This window comes from Polypterus senegalus, chromosome 10 (assembly GCF_016835505.1).
Source record: "Polypterus senegalus isolate Bchr_013 chromosome 10, ASM1683550v1, whole genome shotgun sequence".
In the NCBI taxonomy this organism is placed as follows: Eukaryota; Metazoa; Chordata; class Cladistia; order Polypteriformes; family Polypteridae; genus Polypterus; species Polypterus senegalus.
This window is the reverse complement of record NC_053163.1, coordinates 171,869,707-171,889,744: the sequence shown is the minus strand read 5'-3', so window position 1 is coordinate 171,889,744 and position 20,038 is coordinate 171,869,707. Positions and strand designations below refer to the sequence as shown.

General features: G+C 37.9%; 1 protein-coding gene and 1 non-coding gene across 2 annotated transcripts; both read left to right on the top strand.

Annotated features, from left to right (window-relative positions):
* The first annotated feature begins 2,931 nt into the window (after window positions 1–2,931).
* Window positions 2,932–3,003, top strand: trnaq-uug. Its single transcript has one exon. It is a non-coding gene; the product is annotated as a tRNA-Gln (tRNA).
* An 856-nt stretch (window positions 3,004–3,859) lies between these two features.
* vps37c (VPS37C subunit of ESCRT-I) lies at window positions 3,860–19,223 on the top strand. The gene is made up of 5 exons (XM_039767513.1): window positions 3,860–4,013; window positions 11,522–11,624; window positions 14,506–14,677; window positions 14,976–15,058; window positions 16,531–19,223. Exons 2-5 carry the CDS (start codon window positions 11,532–11,534, stop codon window positions 17,155–17,157), a joined length of 975 nt encoding a protein of 324 aa, XP_039623447.1. The 5' UTR covers window positions 3,860–4,013; window positions 11,522–11,531; the 3' UTR covers window positions 17,158–19,223.
* The last annotated feature ends 815 nt before the right edge of the window (window positions 19,224–20,038 follow it).

Genomic DNA, 20,038 nt, shown 5'->3' with positions numbered 1-20,038 from the left:
TTGGTAATGAATGTCATCAGTGTGTAAAATAGATAGATAGATAGATAGATAGATAGATAGATATATAAATAAAACAATGAAAATACCACAAAGTACGTAATTATAACCAAATATTTTCACTGTTGTTGAACCAAGCATCAAAAGTGCTATAGTTAGTATGTTGGCATCTTCTGCTTTCCTGCACAGAAGTGCATGTGTATCAAGAAAACTGCCCATTCTGTATTGATGCTGTTCAGAAGTATGGTGGCATTGCTTTCATTTACAGATTGTGCATCTGTGTAGGATGTGATTAGCCTAATTAACACATTCATATCCCAAATGATAGCACTTATACAGCTATTTGTATATTCCACAATATAAGAATAACTTTTCAGCATTCAGGCAATTGAGGAAAACTAATAAGATAACTTCAGATTACTAAGGGGTATTTTGCACACTGACAATCCAGTCAGCTGCCCGGAGATGAATGCAATTTAAAACCACAATATTGTTGTGGCTGTAAAAAAAATGTACGTGTGTATATCAAAATAAGAAACAAAATTACATTTCAAACACTACTGTGGGCTGGCGTCCTGCCTGGGCTTTGTTTCCTACCTTGCACCCTGTGTTGGCTGGAATTGGCTCCAGCAGACCACCGTGAACCTGTAGTTAGGATATAGCGGGTTGGATAACGGATGGATGGATGGATGGACATTGCAAACATTAGGTTAAAATACCAGTAGCAGTTTAAATCATAATAATAAGTAATAAATAGTAAAACTGACATTCACAAAAAAAACATTCATGGCAACTAAAGCAATGGCAAATGATCTTAAATAAATTACAGTTTGTTTTACAAATAACTATCCATTAATACACTAATTTTCAAACCGGACTAGTCCACTTGAGGGTCCTGGGAGACTTAGCTTACTGTATCTTGGCAACTTTGGATACAATGTAGTAATCCATGTTGAAGACAAATAGCATTACATCTTAAAAGATGGCATATAATAAAACAGAAAATCACAACATCAGAACCACAAATAAAAGCAATTAGCCATCTTTTGTAGAAGCCAAGGACAGACCAAGCACCAACAAGCTATTTAATTTGGGGAGACATTAGGACACTTGGCATATTTGTGGACATTCACAGACATTTTAAGTTAATAATAATAATAATAATAATAATAATAATAATGCACATTTATATAACACTCTTCTCACTACTCAAAGCGCTTTAATAGTGATTGGGGAGCCACCGCAACCACCACTAATGTGCAGCATCCACCTGGATGATGCGAAAGCAGCCATTTTTGCACCAGTATGCTCACCACATGTGAGTTATTTGGTGGTGAAGTGGTGAGATAGTTAGCCAATTACAGCCTGAAAATGATTAGGGGGCCAGAATGCCTAGGCTGGGGTTGGCAATTTAGCCAGGACATCAGGATACACCCTACTCTTTATGAAGGAAGCTCAGGGATCTTCTATAACCACAGAGAGTGAAGACCTTGATTTTAGATCTCATCTGAAGGACAGTCCCATTTTAACAGAATGGTGTCCCTGTCACTGCACTGGGGCATTGGGATCCACAATCAGACCTCAGGGTAATTGCCCTTACTAGCCTCACCAACACCTTTTTTCAGCAGAAACCCAAGCTACATGGTCTTCCATCTAAATTTAGCACCTACCTCCAAATCTGACAGGCTATAATCACAGTCAAAGCGGCAGGCAGCAACCATGCACTTGGGGACAGAAGAACATGAAGCGAGTATCCAGAAACACAAACCATAGTCAGACATTAGTTTAATTTTAATATTCTGCAGCTAAGCAGAATAGATTTTCATAATAACTTCATTTTCCCATTCAAAACTGTTCTTACAGTGAGAGGCTCTAATAGTAGGAGAAAGCCACATTTATAATGTATCCGTTATGTGCTTGTTTTGCTGATGTGTTTTTTAAGGAAAGAATTTGAATTAATATGAAATCATACCCTGATATTTTATTAACTGGAGATTCAGAGGTACCCAGCATTTCCAGGGACATTTAACATTGCATCCCTGTGATATGAATACTGAAAAAAAAAAAAACTATTAGCAAGCCTATGAAGGTGTAATTATAATCGGTTTTACTAACTGGCCCTGGCCCCTGTGCTGAAGAGATCAAATTTTAATAATTAATTACTTACGGTGATGTGCTGTGACCCCATCAAAAAACACTGGCCCCAACCTGGCCCCCCTGGTAAATTTGGTCTGGAACCACCACTGGGTGTAATCAAATAAAGTGACCTCTGTTACTGGTTCAGGCTAACACTCTATGAATAGTTTTTAAAATCACTCCGATAAATCCTATTTTTTTTAATTAAAATGTATCGAACTACATGATGGAGTACAACAATTACCATATAAATGCGGGAACTGTTCTACCAGTCCATTGTAGACAGTGTGGAGTTCTTTACTATGGTCTCCTGGGGAAGCAACTTGAACTCAAAAGACGCATAATGCCTGAACACTTATCAGGAAAGCCTGCTCCATTACTGAGCAGTCCCTGGACACAATGGAAGTTATTTTGGGAAAGAGGATGATGGCAAAATTAGACCGGATTACACACACACATACGCCATTGAATTCACCTAACTAGCAAGTCTTTGGACTGTGGGAGAAAATGTATGCGAACACGCATATACCACCAGGAGTTCTTGAGCCGGCTGAATAAAAACTAGTTTTGTAAAGTGATCCGAATTTTACAATTTTCCAAATCAAAAGTGTTATTTATCTACACATATCATCAATATTTTAATACACTATACACTTTGAAAGCTACGTTTTAAGATTCGATAGAAATTAAATAACATCTGATGTTGAATACCCACACATTAAAAAAATCGATAATTTTAGAAAAAAAAAATGTTTCATAAAACCTAAAATCTTCACTTTTCACTCTGAAACTCATATCGGTTCCATGGTGTAATGGTTAGCACTCTGGACTTTGAATCCAGCGATCCGAGTTCAAATCTCGGTGGAACCTCTTTGTTTGGAAACAAACACTAAAAAGCTTGTTTCCCAATTTTGTAGGCAGTTCGGTAGCTTAGCGATCTATCCTGGAGCCATGAAGTTGCAAAGCTCAGCAGCAGATTCTTCTTTTACTGTACTTATATATTCGTACGTGAAAGTAACTTTGGGACTGTAGGCCTCATTACATTAAAGTCTCAATATAAATCTGGCTTGTCTTGATTAATCATCTGCCACTTTTTTATTTAACTCCGAGCTATTCGGTGTTGCCGCGTTTCAAACGTAGGACCATAAAATATATTTTCTGTTTCCAGAGTGGGTCCGTTGGACAGGCTTGTGCACAAACACTCTAGAAACACAAAAGAAAAAAAAAGAAACATACCCAAAATATCGCGATGGTCAAGACAGTAACACAAGGTATGATGTCATTATAGACGCCAATGGAGGGTGTTACAAAAGCCAACTAAATTAAATTGTAATAGTTAAAGAAAGGTATGCAGCTTTCGTCATATCAATTTGCATTACAAAACGCTTAAAATTTTTCTTTATTTAAATCTTCTAAATACTATTATGATCTATACCTGAAATTTTGACGATTTGTAGTACCAGTCAGTATTGTGTTTTAGACATCCCCATAAGTTTGTACTAATGGATCGGCTCGGAAAAATTGCGGAAGACATTTTGTCATTTGGACTATACCAAGATTTAATGGTAATTATGATATATTTGAAAGACATATTCGGAGATAAAAGACTATTACTTTTAGAAAAGGTTGATTCCATAATTGTTTGCTTTTTCTACTTTCTCTGAATCGGCAGTCAAATGTGATTTATACAATGAACGATAGATGAACTCCCCCTTTAATGACATTGGTTGTGCCGCTTAGCGACGCAATGGAAGACAGGGGTGTCCTGAAATAACAGAGGTGTAATGACTCGGTGTTTTAAAGCGGATTAATTGGAATTTTTGGGGGCGAAAATCTCCCCAAAGTCATAGAAACAGCAAGCGTGGGTTGTACATTACAAGGTAAGAAAGTGTGCGGGCGCCTTGGGGGCTGAGCTAAAGTGCCGTATGAAAGAGAAAGGGAGATTGGGTAGTGGTGTTTGGGGGCAAGTTCCTTATTATCGGGGCCGCCTATTGGATCTCGTCTCGGCTTCCGCTTCTGGGCGCTAGTTGTGATAAACTGGTTTTGCACCCACTACCCAGTTGACACTTTATCGCTATATCAGGTTCTACTAGTATTTTTTTTTTTTGGAACAGGGAAATATGCTAACTAACTAATATGTAGTGGCATGTCATCGTGCGGAGAGTCGAGGGCCGGTAATCTGAGAATGAGAAGACATTTCTAAAGGTAGCAAGTGACATTCGGTTTGAGTTTCAGGTTTCCATTTTTCAAACAGAAACATGTCGAAGAAAAGTTGCCAGGTCTAGTAGAAACCAGTATGTAAATTGAATGTAATTAAGGATATGAAATATTACAGATTGTAGATGCCTGAAGAAGGCAGTGGCTTCGGTTTTGTTGCTGTCTTAAAGTTCCTATGGACCCCAGCACACAGAACGCTTTTCCTCCATCTAACTGGGTTAACAACAAATAAACCTAATGATAGGAGCGCCGCGCACTCCACCCAGTCCCTTTCCTGTGCTGTCCTACAACATTTTGGAATACAGACAACAGGCGACACGTCCAGAGTGAAACCAGAGCTAGCAAAGCAGCCCGAACTGGTTTATGAAGGTACAGCAGACCGAAGCCACGTGATGAACACGCAATCAGTGAAGTTAAGTTTTTTTCTGTAGGCATCAACATAAAACGACTAAAATATGCAACCTTTGTTATATTTTTTTTATTCCTGACGACATCATGTGTGTGATAATAATAATAAAAGAAACAGAGACGTTCAAGCTGAAATTTATAGGTCAAGTGTACATAGCAGAAGGTTTACCACAGACTAATGACAATGGTTAAATGGTACAATTCTCAAAAGAGTTGTGGGAATTCAGGATGGATAGTTAGAACTTTGTCACCTGGGGTAAATTTTTCGTGTTTCATGTGTTTGAAGTCAATTTTTGTTTCATAATTGTGGCATATTAATTTCCCCTTGGAATTAATAAAGTATCTATCTATCTATCTATCTATCTATCTATCTATCTATCTATCTATCTATCTATCTATCTATCTATCATATACAGTAATATGAAAAGATTTGTACACATCATGAAATGTTTTTTTCGTTTGTTACATAGGTGGACGTATTAAGATTTGATCTTCATTTAAATATTGCCAATACATAAAGGTGTTATAATCAACACCACACTACATATTTGCATGTTTTAGTCCATTGTATAATTTAAATAAACATTAATGGAAATTTTGCATGTGGAAAAAGTAAGTACCCTCCTATTTGAAAAAACTAAAATTAGAAGCAGGTGCACCAGATCAGGTGCAAATGACTAGAATATTATTATTAGATTGGACATTTGGAGAACATGTCCACTTACCTAAACCTTAGATGTTTAGTTTGGTTTGCTCTTTGTTGCTGAAGAGCTCTCTAAGGCCTTCAGCAAGAAAGATTTACATGCCAGTGATTCTGGGAAGGGATTTAAAAAGATAAAAAAAAAAATGAAAATCAAAAATGACACTGTACAGAAGATAATCTACAAATGGAGATTTCAAATAACTGCCAACTTGTCCAGACCAGGACACCCCAGCAAATTCAACTTGAAAGCAAATGGCAAGATAGTAAAAGAAGTCTTTTAAGAACCCCAGAATTCCATTACATGAACTACTGATAGCTCTTGCCACTGTTTATTTTAAAGTCAACCCTTGGAAAGAGGCTGTACAAATTAGATGTACATAGGAAGTATACCAGGAGGAATCCTTTCCCCTCCAGAAAGAAAATTAGGTAAAGACTTAAGTTTTGCCCAAGAACAACTAGGTAAATACCAGGACTTCTGGAACAATGTCCTTCAGACAAACAAGGCAGAAATAGAATTATTTGGCTGTAGCACCGGAAGACATGCTTTGTTAAAACCAAAGGCAGATTTGACTAGAAGAACTTGATACCAAGTGTAAAGCAGTGTGGTGGAAATGTTTTGGTTTAGGACTGCTCTTCTGCATCTTGGCCTGGGCAGTGCATCCCCATAGGATCCACTAGGAATTCTTCATTGTATCAGAGGATGCTTGAGGATAATATGAGACTGCCTTTCAGAAGATTGAAAGCTCAACTGAAAGTAGACCATGCAACATGGCAATGGCACAAAATATACCAGTAAATCCATCAAGGAATGGCTGAAAAAAATGGAAGGGTTCTGGAATGGCCAAGTCAAAGTTCAGATCAGAATTTAATTGCATTACAAGGGTGACGAGGGGTGTGTGGATATTTGAAAGACATCACATAGCTGAAAAGAATTCTGCATTAAGGAGAGGGAAAAACTATATTCCAGTTGATGTCAGAGACTATGTTGCAGTTATATGAAATGCCTGCTTGAGAGGGGAATTCCAATTTTCAGAGCCAAGGGTGGACCTACTTTTTCCACAGATGGAAATGTCACATTTGTTCATTTATCCCTGAGTACGTTTTTGCAAAGTTATATTTTCATAGTTTTTTTTTCTTTCAGTTACATTACCATTAACTAAAGATAATTGTTAAATGAAAATATTACTTTGCTATGTCCACATATGTTACAAAATAAATCCTATTTCATGGGGTATACTTCCCTTTTCACATGATTGTATTAATTTACCTTTAATTTTTATGTTAAGTGAAACTGTATTTATAAAGGTAAATAAAATTGATTTCCTCATTGGTTTAAGGTTTAGTCAAATAGAACATAATAACAAGCATGTAGTCCAGGTTAATAAAAATGTTGTTGTAATTATGTTCTGCTCAAAGCAGCAAAGGTTTTGGTTTCAGATAACATGCCAGCTGCGCTTCAGCGGAAGTAATAATTTTTTATCTCTGGTTCCTGGCACTGTGTTCCCGAGTGTAGGGTTTGTGTTCTTTTTCTTTTAACAACGAGGGTGGGTGGAGTTTTCATATACACAGCAGCCTATGGTGAGATATGCTATGGAGCTACCTAGAAGCATGCAAGGGAGTACCTTCAGACTCCACACGTTCACTTGGAGGTGTGAGGGATCAGCTCTGAGCAATGTGCTGCAGCAGCTAACAAGGTCAATAAGCACATTTACTGTAATGAAAGCTCTCCATTTGGTTCTTCTGGCTTTGATCACTTTTTCCAGTCTATTTGCCAGCTTGTAGGATCATCAATTGTCATGATGTTGAGGGCTTGTTGCCAGACTCCTGTCAGTTTTCCAGCCGAGGAAGCAGTAGGTCCCACTCAGTCTTGTAAATGTATTGGTTCTTAGCAGATACAATATTTTACATTTTTCACATGGGCACCGGCAATCTACAGCCTATAGCAGGGGTCCCCAACTCCGGTCCTGGAGGGCACCAGTGGCTGCAGGTTTTCATTCTAACCCTTTTCTTAATGAGTGACCTGTTTCTGCTGCTAATTAACTTCTCTTGAATTCATTTTATTTGACTTGTTTTTTAAGAATTTCTTCATTGTTTCTCTGAATTGCTTCATTACTTTCCTTAAAAAGAAATGAAATGAGAAGCGAGTCAGCCAACAGAAGACCCATTAGGTCAGGGCCTCAAACTCTAATCTAATTTCACTCCAAGTAGTTTCTCTTGAAGACTAAGACCCCTTAATTGTTTTTTCCTTAATTAGCAGCCAAACAATAATGAGATACATAATGAACCAAAACATGACCAACATTGACAATCATACACTATCTGAAAATAAAGAAAGGTGATGGTCTCAGGAATCGCAAAACATTTATTCAGTGCTCTTAGTAAAGAGAAAATCAACAGTTTCAGAAATGTATGTTATTGCACAATGAGTGCAGCAACAAGCCATGGAATTAAAGAACGGGTTTAATTAACAACAAGAATCAGCTTAATTTAGCAACTGGGTTGAGTAAAATTGGTTGGAGTTTCAGGCCCTGACTTAGTTGGACTTATGTTGGCTCACTCACTTCACATTTCATTTCTTTTTGGGTACTGTTTAAGGAAAGAATGGACATAGTTCAGAGAAATGATAGAGAAATTCAGGGTAACAAATCTTAAAAAAAAAAAGTAAATTAAAGTTAATTCAGAAAATGTTAATTAGCAGCAAAAGAGTGCACAAATTAAGAAAAGGGTTAGACTGAAAACCCTGCAGCCACTGGGGCCCTCCAGGACTGAAGTTGGTTACCCCTGGTTTACAGCTACAGCAATTTTTCTACTTCTCACTGATACTGTACATTCTGAATAATACAAGTAAAATTCAACAATGATGATTTGTTGGAATGTTTTGCCTCTTTTATAGCCAGCCATATTCATAAGATAAAGTAAGAATTAGTTTTTCTAAAGCCAGAATAGAAATTCCCGTACAAAGAAATACTAAATAAATGAGTACTTGAACTACTGTTAATGTATGATTGCCACTTTGCCATTTATAAAGCTACCTGCTAGTAAACTCACCCTCGGAGGTGAAATGTTTTTACCTATGTGGACAAGTAATGAAGAATAAAACAATGTGGTTCTGCATCTTTCTGATATGTGTGCAATGTTGTGTTGTGAATATGCAGTAACATTGATTGGTTTATGGTGCACATATTAGGAAGGATTTGTTTCATCTTTGATCTGGTGTCATGTTGGCCCCAATTTTAAACCTCCAGAGGAGATGCGTTGTTTTAATTTTAAATACAGGTCCTCTTAACAAGGCATGCTTCTGAGGCAAATGAACAGAGTATATGCCACAACTGAGGAATAGTATGTTCCTTTTACATGAAAGCGAAAAAGAACTTCACATTTTGGGTTGTTAAAATCTTGATTAAACTGCAGAGTCATGTAGCTGAAGCAGAAACATAAACAACTTTTAGACAGCGTTTGGATAAAAAATTAGGGCTTCTTAGATATAACTTAACAGAATGAGTTTGATGGACTGAATGAACAACTCTCATCAGTCATACTTTTTAGTTTCTTATATTTTTTTTTTTGGTTTGATGTACTTTTATTAATCCCTAAGGGGAAATTGTCTTTTCGCATGGCCTTTGGAGGTCAGAGCGCAGGGTCGCCATTGTTCTTCATCAGTTAGAAATGTTGGTGCAGTGGTAGCACTGCTGCCTCATAGGAAAGAGACCAAAGTTCTCCTTCCAGGTGTTCCCTGCATGTAATTTTTCCAGAGTGAGTTTCCCCTTGGTGTTCCAGTTTCCACCCACAGTCCAAAGACATGCCCGATCAAATCAAATCAGAGTGTTCTGTCACAACAAAATTACGTTAGTAACCACTCAAGTCAATACCAAATCTTTATATATAATATGCTACCATGGCTGTTTGTTTGTCCATCCAGGATCTGAAATCGCCTTTAGCTCACAAACCGTTTGAACTATTGACCTGAAATTTGGTACACATATACTATGTGACGTCTACTGTCCGGTCCGCTTTCGGGGTGATGATTGACCTCTAAGGTTATTCCTCTTTTTATTTTTATTTTATTTTATTGTGGAATCAACTCTTGGCAGTGGCTAGCAGGGCGGCTGTGCGGCTCATGTGTACGGGCGCCGTTCTCATCCCTAAATTATTCTTGAGGCACACTTAAGACTTAAGTGCCAGCTTAAGTGAAAAATTAAAGAAAATGTACTAAGTAATTGCAACACAAAACCTAACTTAATCAGTTTTAACGCGAAAAGATCCCGACAAAAGAAGTGAAGAAGCGGGCCACTAGAGTGGAGAAAAGAAGAGCTGCTCAGGAACCAGCATGTGCATCAACCTCTGAACAAACAAATGCTAAACGTAACGAGAAAGAGGATGAAAACTATGAATACTCAAGTCATGTGTAACATGCAGTGCGCCGTTACTGGTATGTAATAAACACTTAATAAAATAAGGAAAATATAGCATACAATAACAGAATATAACATAAAGTACAGGAAATAATTTCACATATAATTGTATTTAATTTCTGGTCAAATATTGTGTACTCAGTCGGTAGAGCGGGTGGTCCAGCAATCGGAGGGTCGCAGGTTCGATCCTGGCTCCCGGCATGAGAATGCAGCTGTTGTGTCCTTGGGCAAGACACTTAACCTACCTTGCCTGCTGGTGGTGGTCGGAAGGATTGGTGGCGCCAGTGTTCGGCAGCCTCACTTCTGTCAGTGTGCCCCAGGGCAGCTGTGGCTACATAGTAGCTTATCATCACCAGCGTATGAATGTGTGTGTGAATGGGTGAATGACTGTTGTGTTGTAAAGCGCCTAGGGGGGTTCTTGAACTCTAGTTAGGCGCTATATCAAATACAGGCCATTTACCATTTACTAGACATTAAGCCCGTTACAATAACTGGCGCTAGAACAGTAGTGCATAAACATTTGTATGAACGGTGTATATTAAATGGCAAGGGACCTTGTATGTGGCTGTAATATGTGTCACTGTATTGTGTGCCTTTAATTTTCTCTCTCAGTAATACTGGTTTGTATTTCTGTAAAATGTCTGTAATTTTGTCTGACAGTAATACAGTGGAACCTCGGTTCACGACCCTAATCCGTTCCAGACCGTATGAACTGTATGTAAATATATATTTAAGTTTTTAAGCACAAGTATAGTTAACTATACAATAGAAAGCACAGCGTACTAGTAAACTAAATGTAAAAACATTGACTAACACTGAGAAAACCTTGAACAACAGAGAAAACTAACTGCAAGAATTTGCTCTATAGCCTTATGACCCACTCGCTAAAAACTCTTTTTTTAATGAGTTTTAAGCACAGGGGAAAAAATGAACATTTGAAAAATCTATAATTTAATAAACAACCAAGAAAAGTAACATTGCAACATGCATGCGCATGCCTGTGTGTGTGTCTCTCTCTTGCGCGCCTTTGTGTGTGTCTCTCGCGTGTGTCTCTTAAGCGCACGCCTCTGTGTCTGTGTGTGTGTCTGTCTTGTCTCTCGCCTGTTTGTCTCGCGTGTGCGTGTGTGTGTGTGTGTGTGACTCGCGCGCGCCTGTGTGTGTGTGTGTGTCTCTCAATGCACAGGGAATGCACAGGAAGAGACTGAACACGTGCTGTGTGGCCCCGCGCATGCGCACTTCTCCAGAAGACACACACGGACTTTGTACGCCTGTGTGTGTGTGCGTGAATCGCGCGGCCTGTGTGTGTGCGTGAATCGCGCCTGTGTGCAAATGTGACCTGTGCAAATCACTTGGTTGTGTAATGAAGTGTATGTATGTGTATGCAAGTAATTGTGTTTTAGTTGATAGCATTTGATCCAAATTCAGTTTTAATGTAACTGTACCTTGATGTGGCTGAAGCTAAAATTTAGGCCTTCTCAGATGCAACTCCCTAAAAGAATGAGATAAACGGCAAGTGCCCCATCTTCTGTAAAAGTGTGCATCTTCCAAAGTAATCTTGGGTTGCCTTTCATCTACATCTGTGCATCCAAGCCCAGCTTTCCTTCCACTTTGTCTCTTATCTGATTTATTCTTTTCATTTGATTAACAGGAAGGTAAAGATGGATAAACTTCTTGACCTGAGCCAGACAGAGCTCAACGAAATGCTGAATGACATGGCCAAGATTGAAAGCATGGTAATGGAATCATCTGAGGTAAGCTGAATCCAAGGATAAGAAATCTTCATCTGATCCAGGAACATTGAGAATACCCCACTGAGGTCCTTACTTAACCAGTTTTACTGATTGCTTGGGTGGGAATCATAGTACTGTACATTACATTAGCAAACTTTTATATATGTTGTCAATCATTTGAATTTAACCTGCACTTTGAGACACTGACATTGTAACTGTTATTCATAGTAAAAAGGCTAATCGTGGAATTCAATAAAAATTAAAACACCCTTTTCCCTAAGCTTGACCTGACTGATGTTATCTCAGTTTAATGCACGTAAACTGGCTCTTTGATAATCTTAAAATATGTCATCTTTCTTAAACTTCTCTTTCTGACATGCCTTCTTTCTAGCCGTTTTTTAATTCAGTTTAGCCAAAGTGCGCTTCTTTTAGACATTATAGGATCACTGCCAGGACTACCCTGGATATGCATAGAAGGGTGTCTGTGTTTTTGCTTTGCAGTGAATCTTTATTTTTATAGACAGCTGAGCTTATTACAACCTACACAAAAACGCAGCATAATGTAATCGGTAAATTGTGTTCCTCATTTTGAATTGAATTTGTTTTAGGTTGAATAAAGAATGGCTTAGTGTGAGTATCTCCTGTGATAGACTGCGTCCGTGGCTGGTTTATGCGGTGGGCCTGACACTTCCTGAATAAGCGCTGCCTTCCCACTATCCTTTACTGAAAGAATTGAGCTCAGGAAATGGATGCATGAGTTATACGTTGCATGGCGTGATGAAATTGTTTTAGAACTGTCACACACACACACACACACACACACACACACAAGTAAGGGTTCATTCCTGGCCCAGTCAATTTCCCCAATTTCCTTGAGTTGTGAGGCCTCTTTGCTAGCCACCCTGTGTATGATGTGTTTTAAGGATCCATGTTAAAAAAGTATAGGTGGCAAGGATCATGCATATTGTATATTTTTTGATTCTACAATATTTACCAATTTGTTATATCCCAAGTAGGTCTAAGGTAGTATACTAATGTAGTGCCTGCTGCAGGGTTAATGTTATGAAGTTGGCTTTGGTGATTCAATAAAGTGAGGTGTGTTTTCCTGATATAAAATCGTTCATTTGATCTGATAAGAGCAAGATGTGAATTCTATAAGACCGTGGTTCTCAAGTTCAGTCATGTGGGATGTGGGGGTCTTTGTGGCTACAGGTTTTTGTTCCAACCAGCATCGTTAATCAGTGCATTTGCATGCACACTCATAACCGCTTAAAGGTGAGTAACTCAGTATAGGCATAACCCCGGTTTCTTAAAAATCTACACTTACATGCACTAGTATTCTTCTGGAGTTCTCCTTTGGCAGAACATTCCAATGCCATTAAACTGCTCAAAAAGAGTTAAACATTATGCCTGTTTTAAGGTTATGCTGGCTGAGGATAATTTCCTTGTGCTTTATAAATGTGTTTAGTCCTTCAAATTTGTTTGTTAGCGGATTGTATGCAGCACACTATTTTCTGCTTGGCTGTGTGATACAACCCTGCAAATAAGGGATGTGTTGGTACGTGTGCTTTATGCCTTACACCCAGTGCTGCTACGATAATTGAGGTATTTATTAGATTTACATTTATAAGAAGTTAAAAAATATTTGCATTCTTTGCCATTTGTTTTGATTCTTAATTCTGTCATTTTCTTTTTAATCTGCATTTCTTTGAAGTTTGCACTAATACTGACAATTAATGACAAACATAGTAGCCACCAGAGGAGGGAACTCTGACTTCTAAAAGGCAGCAATTTTACCGTTATGCATTCAATTCTTATTAGTAAATAACAGCTTAAAAATTCAAAATGAATGAGTATTCAAAGGCAAAAAAGAATTCTTATTATTCTAAATTCCTGCTTAATTCAGTAAAAAATTGTCCTAATCAGTTAGTGATTTCGGGATTGAAACGGAACAATCCGGGAAGTAACAAGCATGCTTAATTAACATAGGAATACAATTAAAATAAGAATGTGATGGGGATGAAAACCTGCAGCCATTGGGAATCTCCAAGAGTGAACTTGAGAACTACTTCAAATGCACATCTGAACTGACCAGGTACATCCCAACATGACAGCAGTGTAGTAGACCTTTTCAGCAGAATAATGCTCTGTGTCTTATAGCCTTGAAAATCATGCAGTCTTTCCATAAACAAAATGATCAATTCAATGCAGTTAACAGATGTCAAATTCACTGAGTATCTTTGAGATGAGTTGTAACATAGAATACAGGTCCATCACAAGCCCATTTATGTCAGCAGGGCTCATGTACCCGTGCTAAATTTTCATACTCCGGTTAACTTTTGGCTACCACAAAATCAGTCATATATATATATATATATATATATATATATATATATATATATATATATATATATATATATATATATATATATATATATATATATATATATATATATATATATATATATATATATATATATATATATATATATATATATATATAATACAACCCAATGAGAAGGCATGTTCCACTGTGTCTTAGTGCATTGCAGAGGTTGTTCAGGTCTTTATACCTCCTGGAGCTACAACTGCATGCATTAACTTCCCTAACCAAATACAACAAAGATCCCTTTCAGCCTCCCAAATGTAGTTCATAATGTCCCCTGCACATCTATAAACCTCAGACCCTATAGTACACTTCCATTGAGTACTGGTTAAACGATTAAGGCTCACAACCACTGTCAGCTCACATACTGATGACAGTCTTTTCTTAGTTACCCTTGAAGGCTAACACTTTTAGTTGACGGGGCATTCCTTCACTAAATGTAGTACTTCTCATGCTTTGTTGGTGGTGTTTCTGCCTCTATGCTATCTTGATAACATAATTTTTTCATTTTTCTAGGTTCAGAATATACAGCTGGAGCGAGAAATGCTTTTGGCAACAAACCGTAGCCTGGCTGAACAGAACCTGGTGTTGAAGCCTCAGTTTTTAGAGGGCCGGGAGAAGCTGTGTCGCAAGTACTTGGAGCTGACAGATTTAAGGGACACCTTCAGGAGTCACCGAGAAGATCTTGGTTTGTGATTTTTTTCATCTCCAATTGCATTGGCAAAATCTACTTTGTATTACTTTATGTTGCAAGCTTTACTCTGAGGAAACATGGCAAATCTATCCCAGTCTGCTACTTTCCATTGATCACTTATGGAAGGCCAATCATACAAAGTGATTTATGGTATTTTTTTAAGAAAACTAAATTTTTTTTCTTTTGATGATGACGTGGGCATTGTGTTAGTTTTTAGTCATGTCTGTGTGTTTTTACAATAGTGCAATATTTCGTAGCTCAAAGTGAGTGTTTTCTGCTTTTTGGTCCACAGACAGCAGATCAGAGACCCTTAAGCCAGAAGCCTTACTTGCCATATTACAGTCGAAGAGTGCCACGATAGAAGAAGAATCTGAGGTAAAGTTTGATGGAAAGGTGGCATGTATGAAATTAATACTTCATCTCCCACATCTGAACCTGTTCCAGTTTTGCTCAGTGCCACTTTTACATAAGAGGAGTTTAACTGCAGCTGTCAAATACTTAGTGTTTGAAAATTTCTCCAGCATTTTCTCTTCTTGTTGTTTTAGTTTTGGATTCTAATACTACTTAAACATTAGTACAGTGTTCAATATATTTTCTAAAAATCTAGTGAGGCAATAATTATAAAGAATAGAGTCTAATGTATTTGACAGGGTGGGGGAAGCTGGAGAGCAAAATGGCAATGGCTCCAAAAATGTCACGGTTCAGGGGTGTTTTTTTGGGTTTAGAAGTGTAAATTATTAATTTGATCCTAACCAGAGACTCTCTATAAAGGCTTCCTTACATACTGACCCATATTTAGTGTAAATAGCCTTAGAAATGCTGCATGTTGATTTAGGCAAAGTCATCCTGAAACAAAGCTGGTGTTATGTGTCTCAAACATCCTTATTGAGGGATCAGGTTACTGTTAGCTTCTGTTACTAAGCATACATAGGTGTAACCTTTTCAATATGCGTTTTTTTTTTTTTGTATTTTTTTTGTAGCTTTAAGCAACCTAACACCATCTTAAAATTCTTATCCACTGTGGCACCATGAATTTTTGAATTTCTTTTAAATTTCACTTTAGAGTTTCAGATACTAGCTGACATGATTTAGAGTGGTTAGTTTTAGTTTCAGTTAAAAGTTTAATAAGGTCATATTTAGCGTGTATATAATTTTTTTTTTCCTCTTGATATCTGCTTAAAATAAAATTTCAGTTTTAGGAATCTTATGAATCTTTCACTACATTCAATGAAGGTAAGATCTGTACCTAAAATAGGCAAGTAGCCGGTGGTAGTTCCACTCGGTCTTGTCAAAGTGGTGCATTGCCTATGGCCATGTCACATTACATGACTTTTAAAGTGATATTTCAGTCATAGACCAAGAGAATGAATTTTACCTTCAAGTTAAATCGTAGTAGCATTATTATTATTGTATATTTGCCTGAAGCCTTGTACAACTTCAAGTCCTACCAATCATCTTTGCAAAAAATACCTATTGGTTTACTCTTTATCATAAAGGGTTAACTTCTTGTTCAAAATATGTTTCCAGAAATGGTCTAAAATGAGGGTTTTTCAGGTCTAAAGGGCCAAAAATAGGAGAGAACCCCAAAAAGCTCATTATCTTGCATAACTAGACATCAAGACACGTGGAACCATATATCATTTGTTGGTGTTTTCTCCTAAAGATTAGTCAGATAATGAAAACTAAAGTGTTTTTGAACTGTGTGTAAGTAATTCTTCTGAATAAAATGTAAAGAATGAGGACAACGTTAGAGCTCTCAAACTGAAATATGGAAATGATGCAAATATGTTTTAAGCATCATATCCATGCCTCTGATACTGGGTTTTCTTTTTGTGTGCTGTTTATAGGCATTAGCAGAACAGTTCCTTGAAGGCTCTATTCCTCTGGACAGCTTTCTTGAACACTATAGTGCCAAGCGAATTTTGGCTCATCAACGACGGGTCCGGATAGAGAAGATGCAAGAAGCTTTAAGAAACTTTCCCAGCAAGCTGCCAAGTCAACAAACACAAGTTTCAGCCTTGCAACCAAAACCGCAAGAAACACCACCTCAACAACCAAGTGTGGTTCCTACTCCACCTACATCCCAATCTGTTTCATACCCACAATCAGACAGCGGTTCCTTGCCATATAGCTATATGCCCTCCGCAACCATGTCTCAAGGCCCCACTGCACATGGTGCTATAAACATTACTTGCTTTCCAGGTGGTTCTTTAGCACCTGCTCCTATGTTAATGCAGCCTCCTGTGCCAACAGGTCCATCTTATGGCCCAGGGTACAGGCCTGGTGTTCCACCTCCTACATTTTCTGGGGGTTATTTTGGGTCATCTTCAGTTCCACAATGCCCATACCCTACCCAGCCACCATATCCAAGTGGACCTAGACCGGGTCAGCCACCTTATCCCACACAGCCATATACTTTCCCTCAGCAGCCCCAACCTCCATCAGTCTATGGGTCTTCCTACAGGGTTCCATAGGTGTGTATGTGTTTATAGGCTGGATGATATAAGACCTGAAGGCTTGTAAGTTGGGTTGCACCAACAGGTGTTTGAGATTCTTTCTATTTTTAGGAAAGATTTTGGGAGGAGCAGTACGTCTTTTGACCCCTTTTTACCATGCCTTGAATGTGATAGGAACATGAAGTGGTGGCTTCGTAATTTGAGTCAGGGTGAAGTTGCATTGGGTTATAGAGCATGTACTCACATAGTCTTTAAAAATCCTGGAATTAGTATAAAGCCTAAATATCCAGATTACAGGCATGGCACAAAAACAAGTAGATTTTTCTATTATAGCTTAATTTCAGCAAAAAAAAAAAAAAAACAGATGGGTGGTGGGAGTGGAAAACTATGTCTATTTCTCAGTCTCCCTTCCAAATGACACATGAGAGGTGTGTCTGTGTGGGCTGAATTTTTTTTTTTATTATTATTCATGAGCCTGTTGGCTAGAGCCAAAGCTCCAGTTTGTTAGGCAGATCCATTTTCCTTTTCCATTTGCATTTTGTCAGGTTACCTGTCTTCTCCCCTACAATTGTTTTCATTTAATTAAAAATGTAATCAAGTATAAGATTTCTGTAAAAATGTCTACTACAGAGATTTTGGCGACCTACCCTGTAACATCTAGCCTATCTGAATTTTATGTACATTGTCAAAGTTGTTCAGGAATAGTGGAGTGACATACTGTGCCCTGCTGTGTTAAAAAGGCCCTCTCCGCAGCTGCTGCTGCCATTTTCTCACCCCATTCTACTACCTCAGGCTTACATTTTGATGCTTGTTTGAGTCAGACAGGTATTGCAAGGCATTATGGGCTGAACACCGGATAAAACAGTATTGACATGGTAGCCCTCAAGTTGGGCCAGAAAAGAAATCAGTCTGAATGTAGTCCCTGATTCTTGTACTGCAGTCCAGACTGATTTGTTAATGCCAATGGTGTGGTAAAAGTCAGATACTAGAAGCATTGTATTCAGAAAAGTCACTACAATATGAAAACTCTAAATTTGTGCTTCACTCAATATATATTGTTAGCTGTTGTCTTTTGTTGCTGGTTTAATAATAATTAATTGCTTGCTACATGTTAATCATAGACTTAAAAATCATTTCCCCATGTCAATTTTATACTTGTTCTGTTTCTGAGGGAGCTGGCGAGTTGTCAGTTGTCCTCGATTACGGATATTGGGCTGCTGCCAGGTGCATTCTGACTTTCGACATCCATACACAAGGTGGAGCAGTTTAGCACCAACAGACAACATAACCGCAAACTACAGTGCACATGGGCTATATTAGGTAGCTTCTTATAGGCTCAGACAGCGGGCCTGCCACAGTAGTCTGAATTGTTTAGTGTGCTTAGTGATACCCCGAAAGTTAATACGGCCAGCACCTGCAGATTTAACCGTATATTTAGAATGACTGTTCTGAAAAAGGCGCTTCTAACCGTGGACTGCATCAGTAAGTTGAACCCCAAAACTTACAAAATGTGACTGAATATGGGACTTGTAGCTACTGACTAATCTGTTCACTGGATGCTGGGCAGAACGTTGCAGGTCTGAAAGTGAAGCTTACGTACAGAAAAGGTACTCGCTCAAATTACTTAAACACCTGTTGTGTATGTTTTAGTTTTCTTTCTATTAATAATTAAACATGTATCTTGGAATATTCTAAGTATGTTTTTGAACAGATTAAATGTAGTTTTCCTTATACAGAATTTTATTTGAAGTTTTGTTCAGAACACTGTGTTGCTAGGCACAATCCATGTCATCCTGGAAGTTATGATGGTGACATTTGTGCAGCTTTGTTCTCCTATTGACAGTGCTGCATTTTGGCATGATGTGGAGTAGGACAAAATCTTTGTTTGACTCATAGTACACACTAAAAATGTCTTTATGTTTAAATAGTTTGAGGAGGGTGCCTCCTAAAAAGTACTTGTGGCCAAAATACTGTAAGGGTCGCATGCCTGGAGTTGTATTTTATTTCTTCATTTTTTAATAGGCTGTACTTTACATTTAGGTTATGATGGACATACCAAAAGTAATACTAATATTTCAGTTCAATATGTTTATGTATTCCTTTTTTCTTCTAGAAGGAAATTTTAAGAGATGTCCAAAAAAAAAAAAAAAAAACTTATCAAAATAATGCTGTCTTCTTTAAGTAATGTAACTGTACACTGGGTTTCCTAGTTCATATTTACATCTACAGTACATGCATTTGACATAATTCTTAGAGAGAATAAACATACTTAAATTTTGGGGATTCAGAAAGTTTTTGACCCCTTCATTTTTGTCACACTTTGTGTTGTAGATTCTGCAATTTTTGCCTCCTTTTTTTTTTTTTGCCTATCTGCAATATTTGCCTATACTCAATAACAATAATCCATAATGAGAAAGTGAACATGCATCTTCAGGAAGATTTAAATTTTTTTTCAAAAAATTAAAAATGGAAATCTTATTCATCTAAGTATTCAGACCCGCTAATTCAGTACTTTGTAGAAGCTGCCATGGCAGCAGTTGGAGGTTTGAGTCCTCTCGATTAAGTCTTGACAAGCTTTACGGCCCCCTGGATATGGACAGTTTACCCCTTTCTTCCTGGCAGATCCTCTCAAGCCCTATCAGAATGGATGGAAAGTGTCTGTAAACTGCCATCTTCAGATGTTCTATGGGGTTTCAAGTTTGGAGCTTTGGCTGGCCCACACAAGGACACTCGAGATGCTTGGCCTTAAACCAATCCAGTGTTATGAATTGCCTGCTTCGGGTCATCATTGTGCTGAAAGGTGAACCGTCAGCCAGTCTGAGGTCACACTCTGGAGCAGGTGTTCTTTAAGGATCTCTCTTTATTTGACAAAATTCATTTTTCACTCAGTTCTACCAGT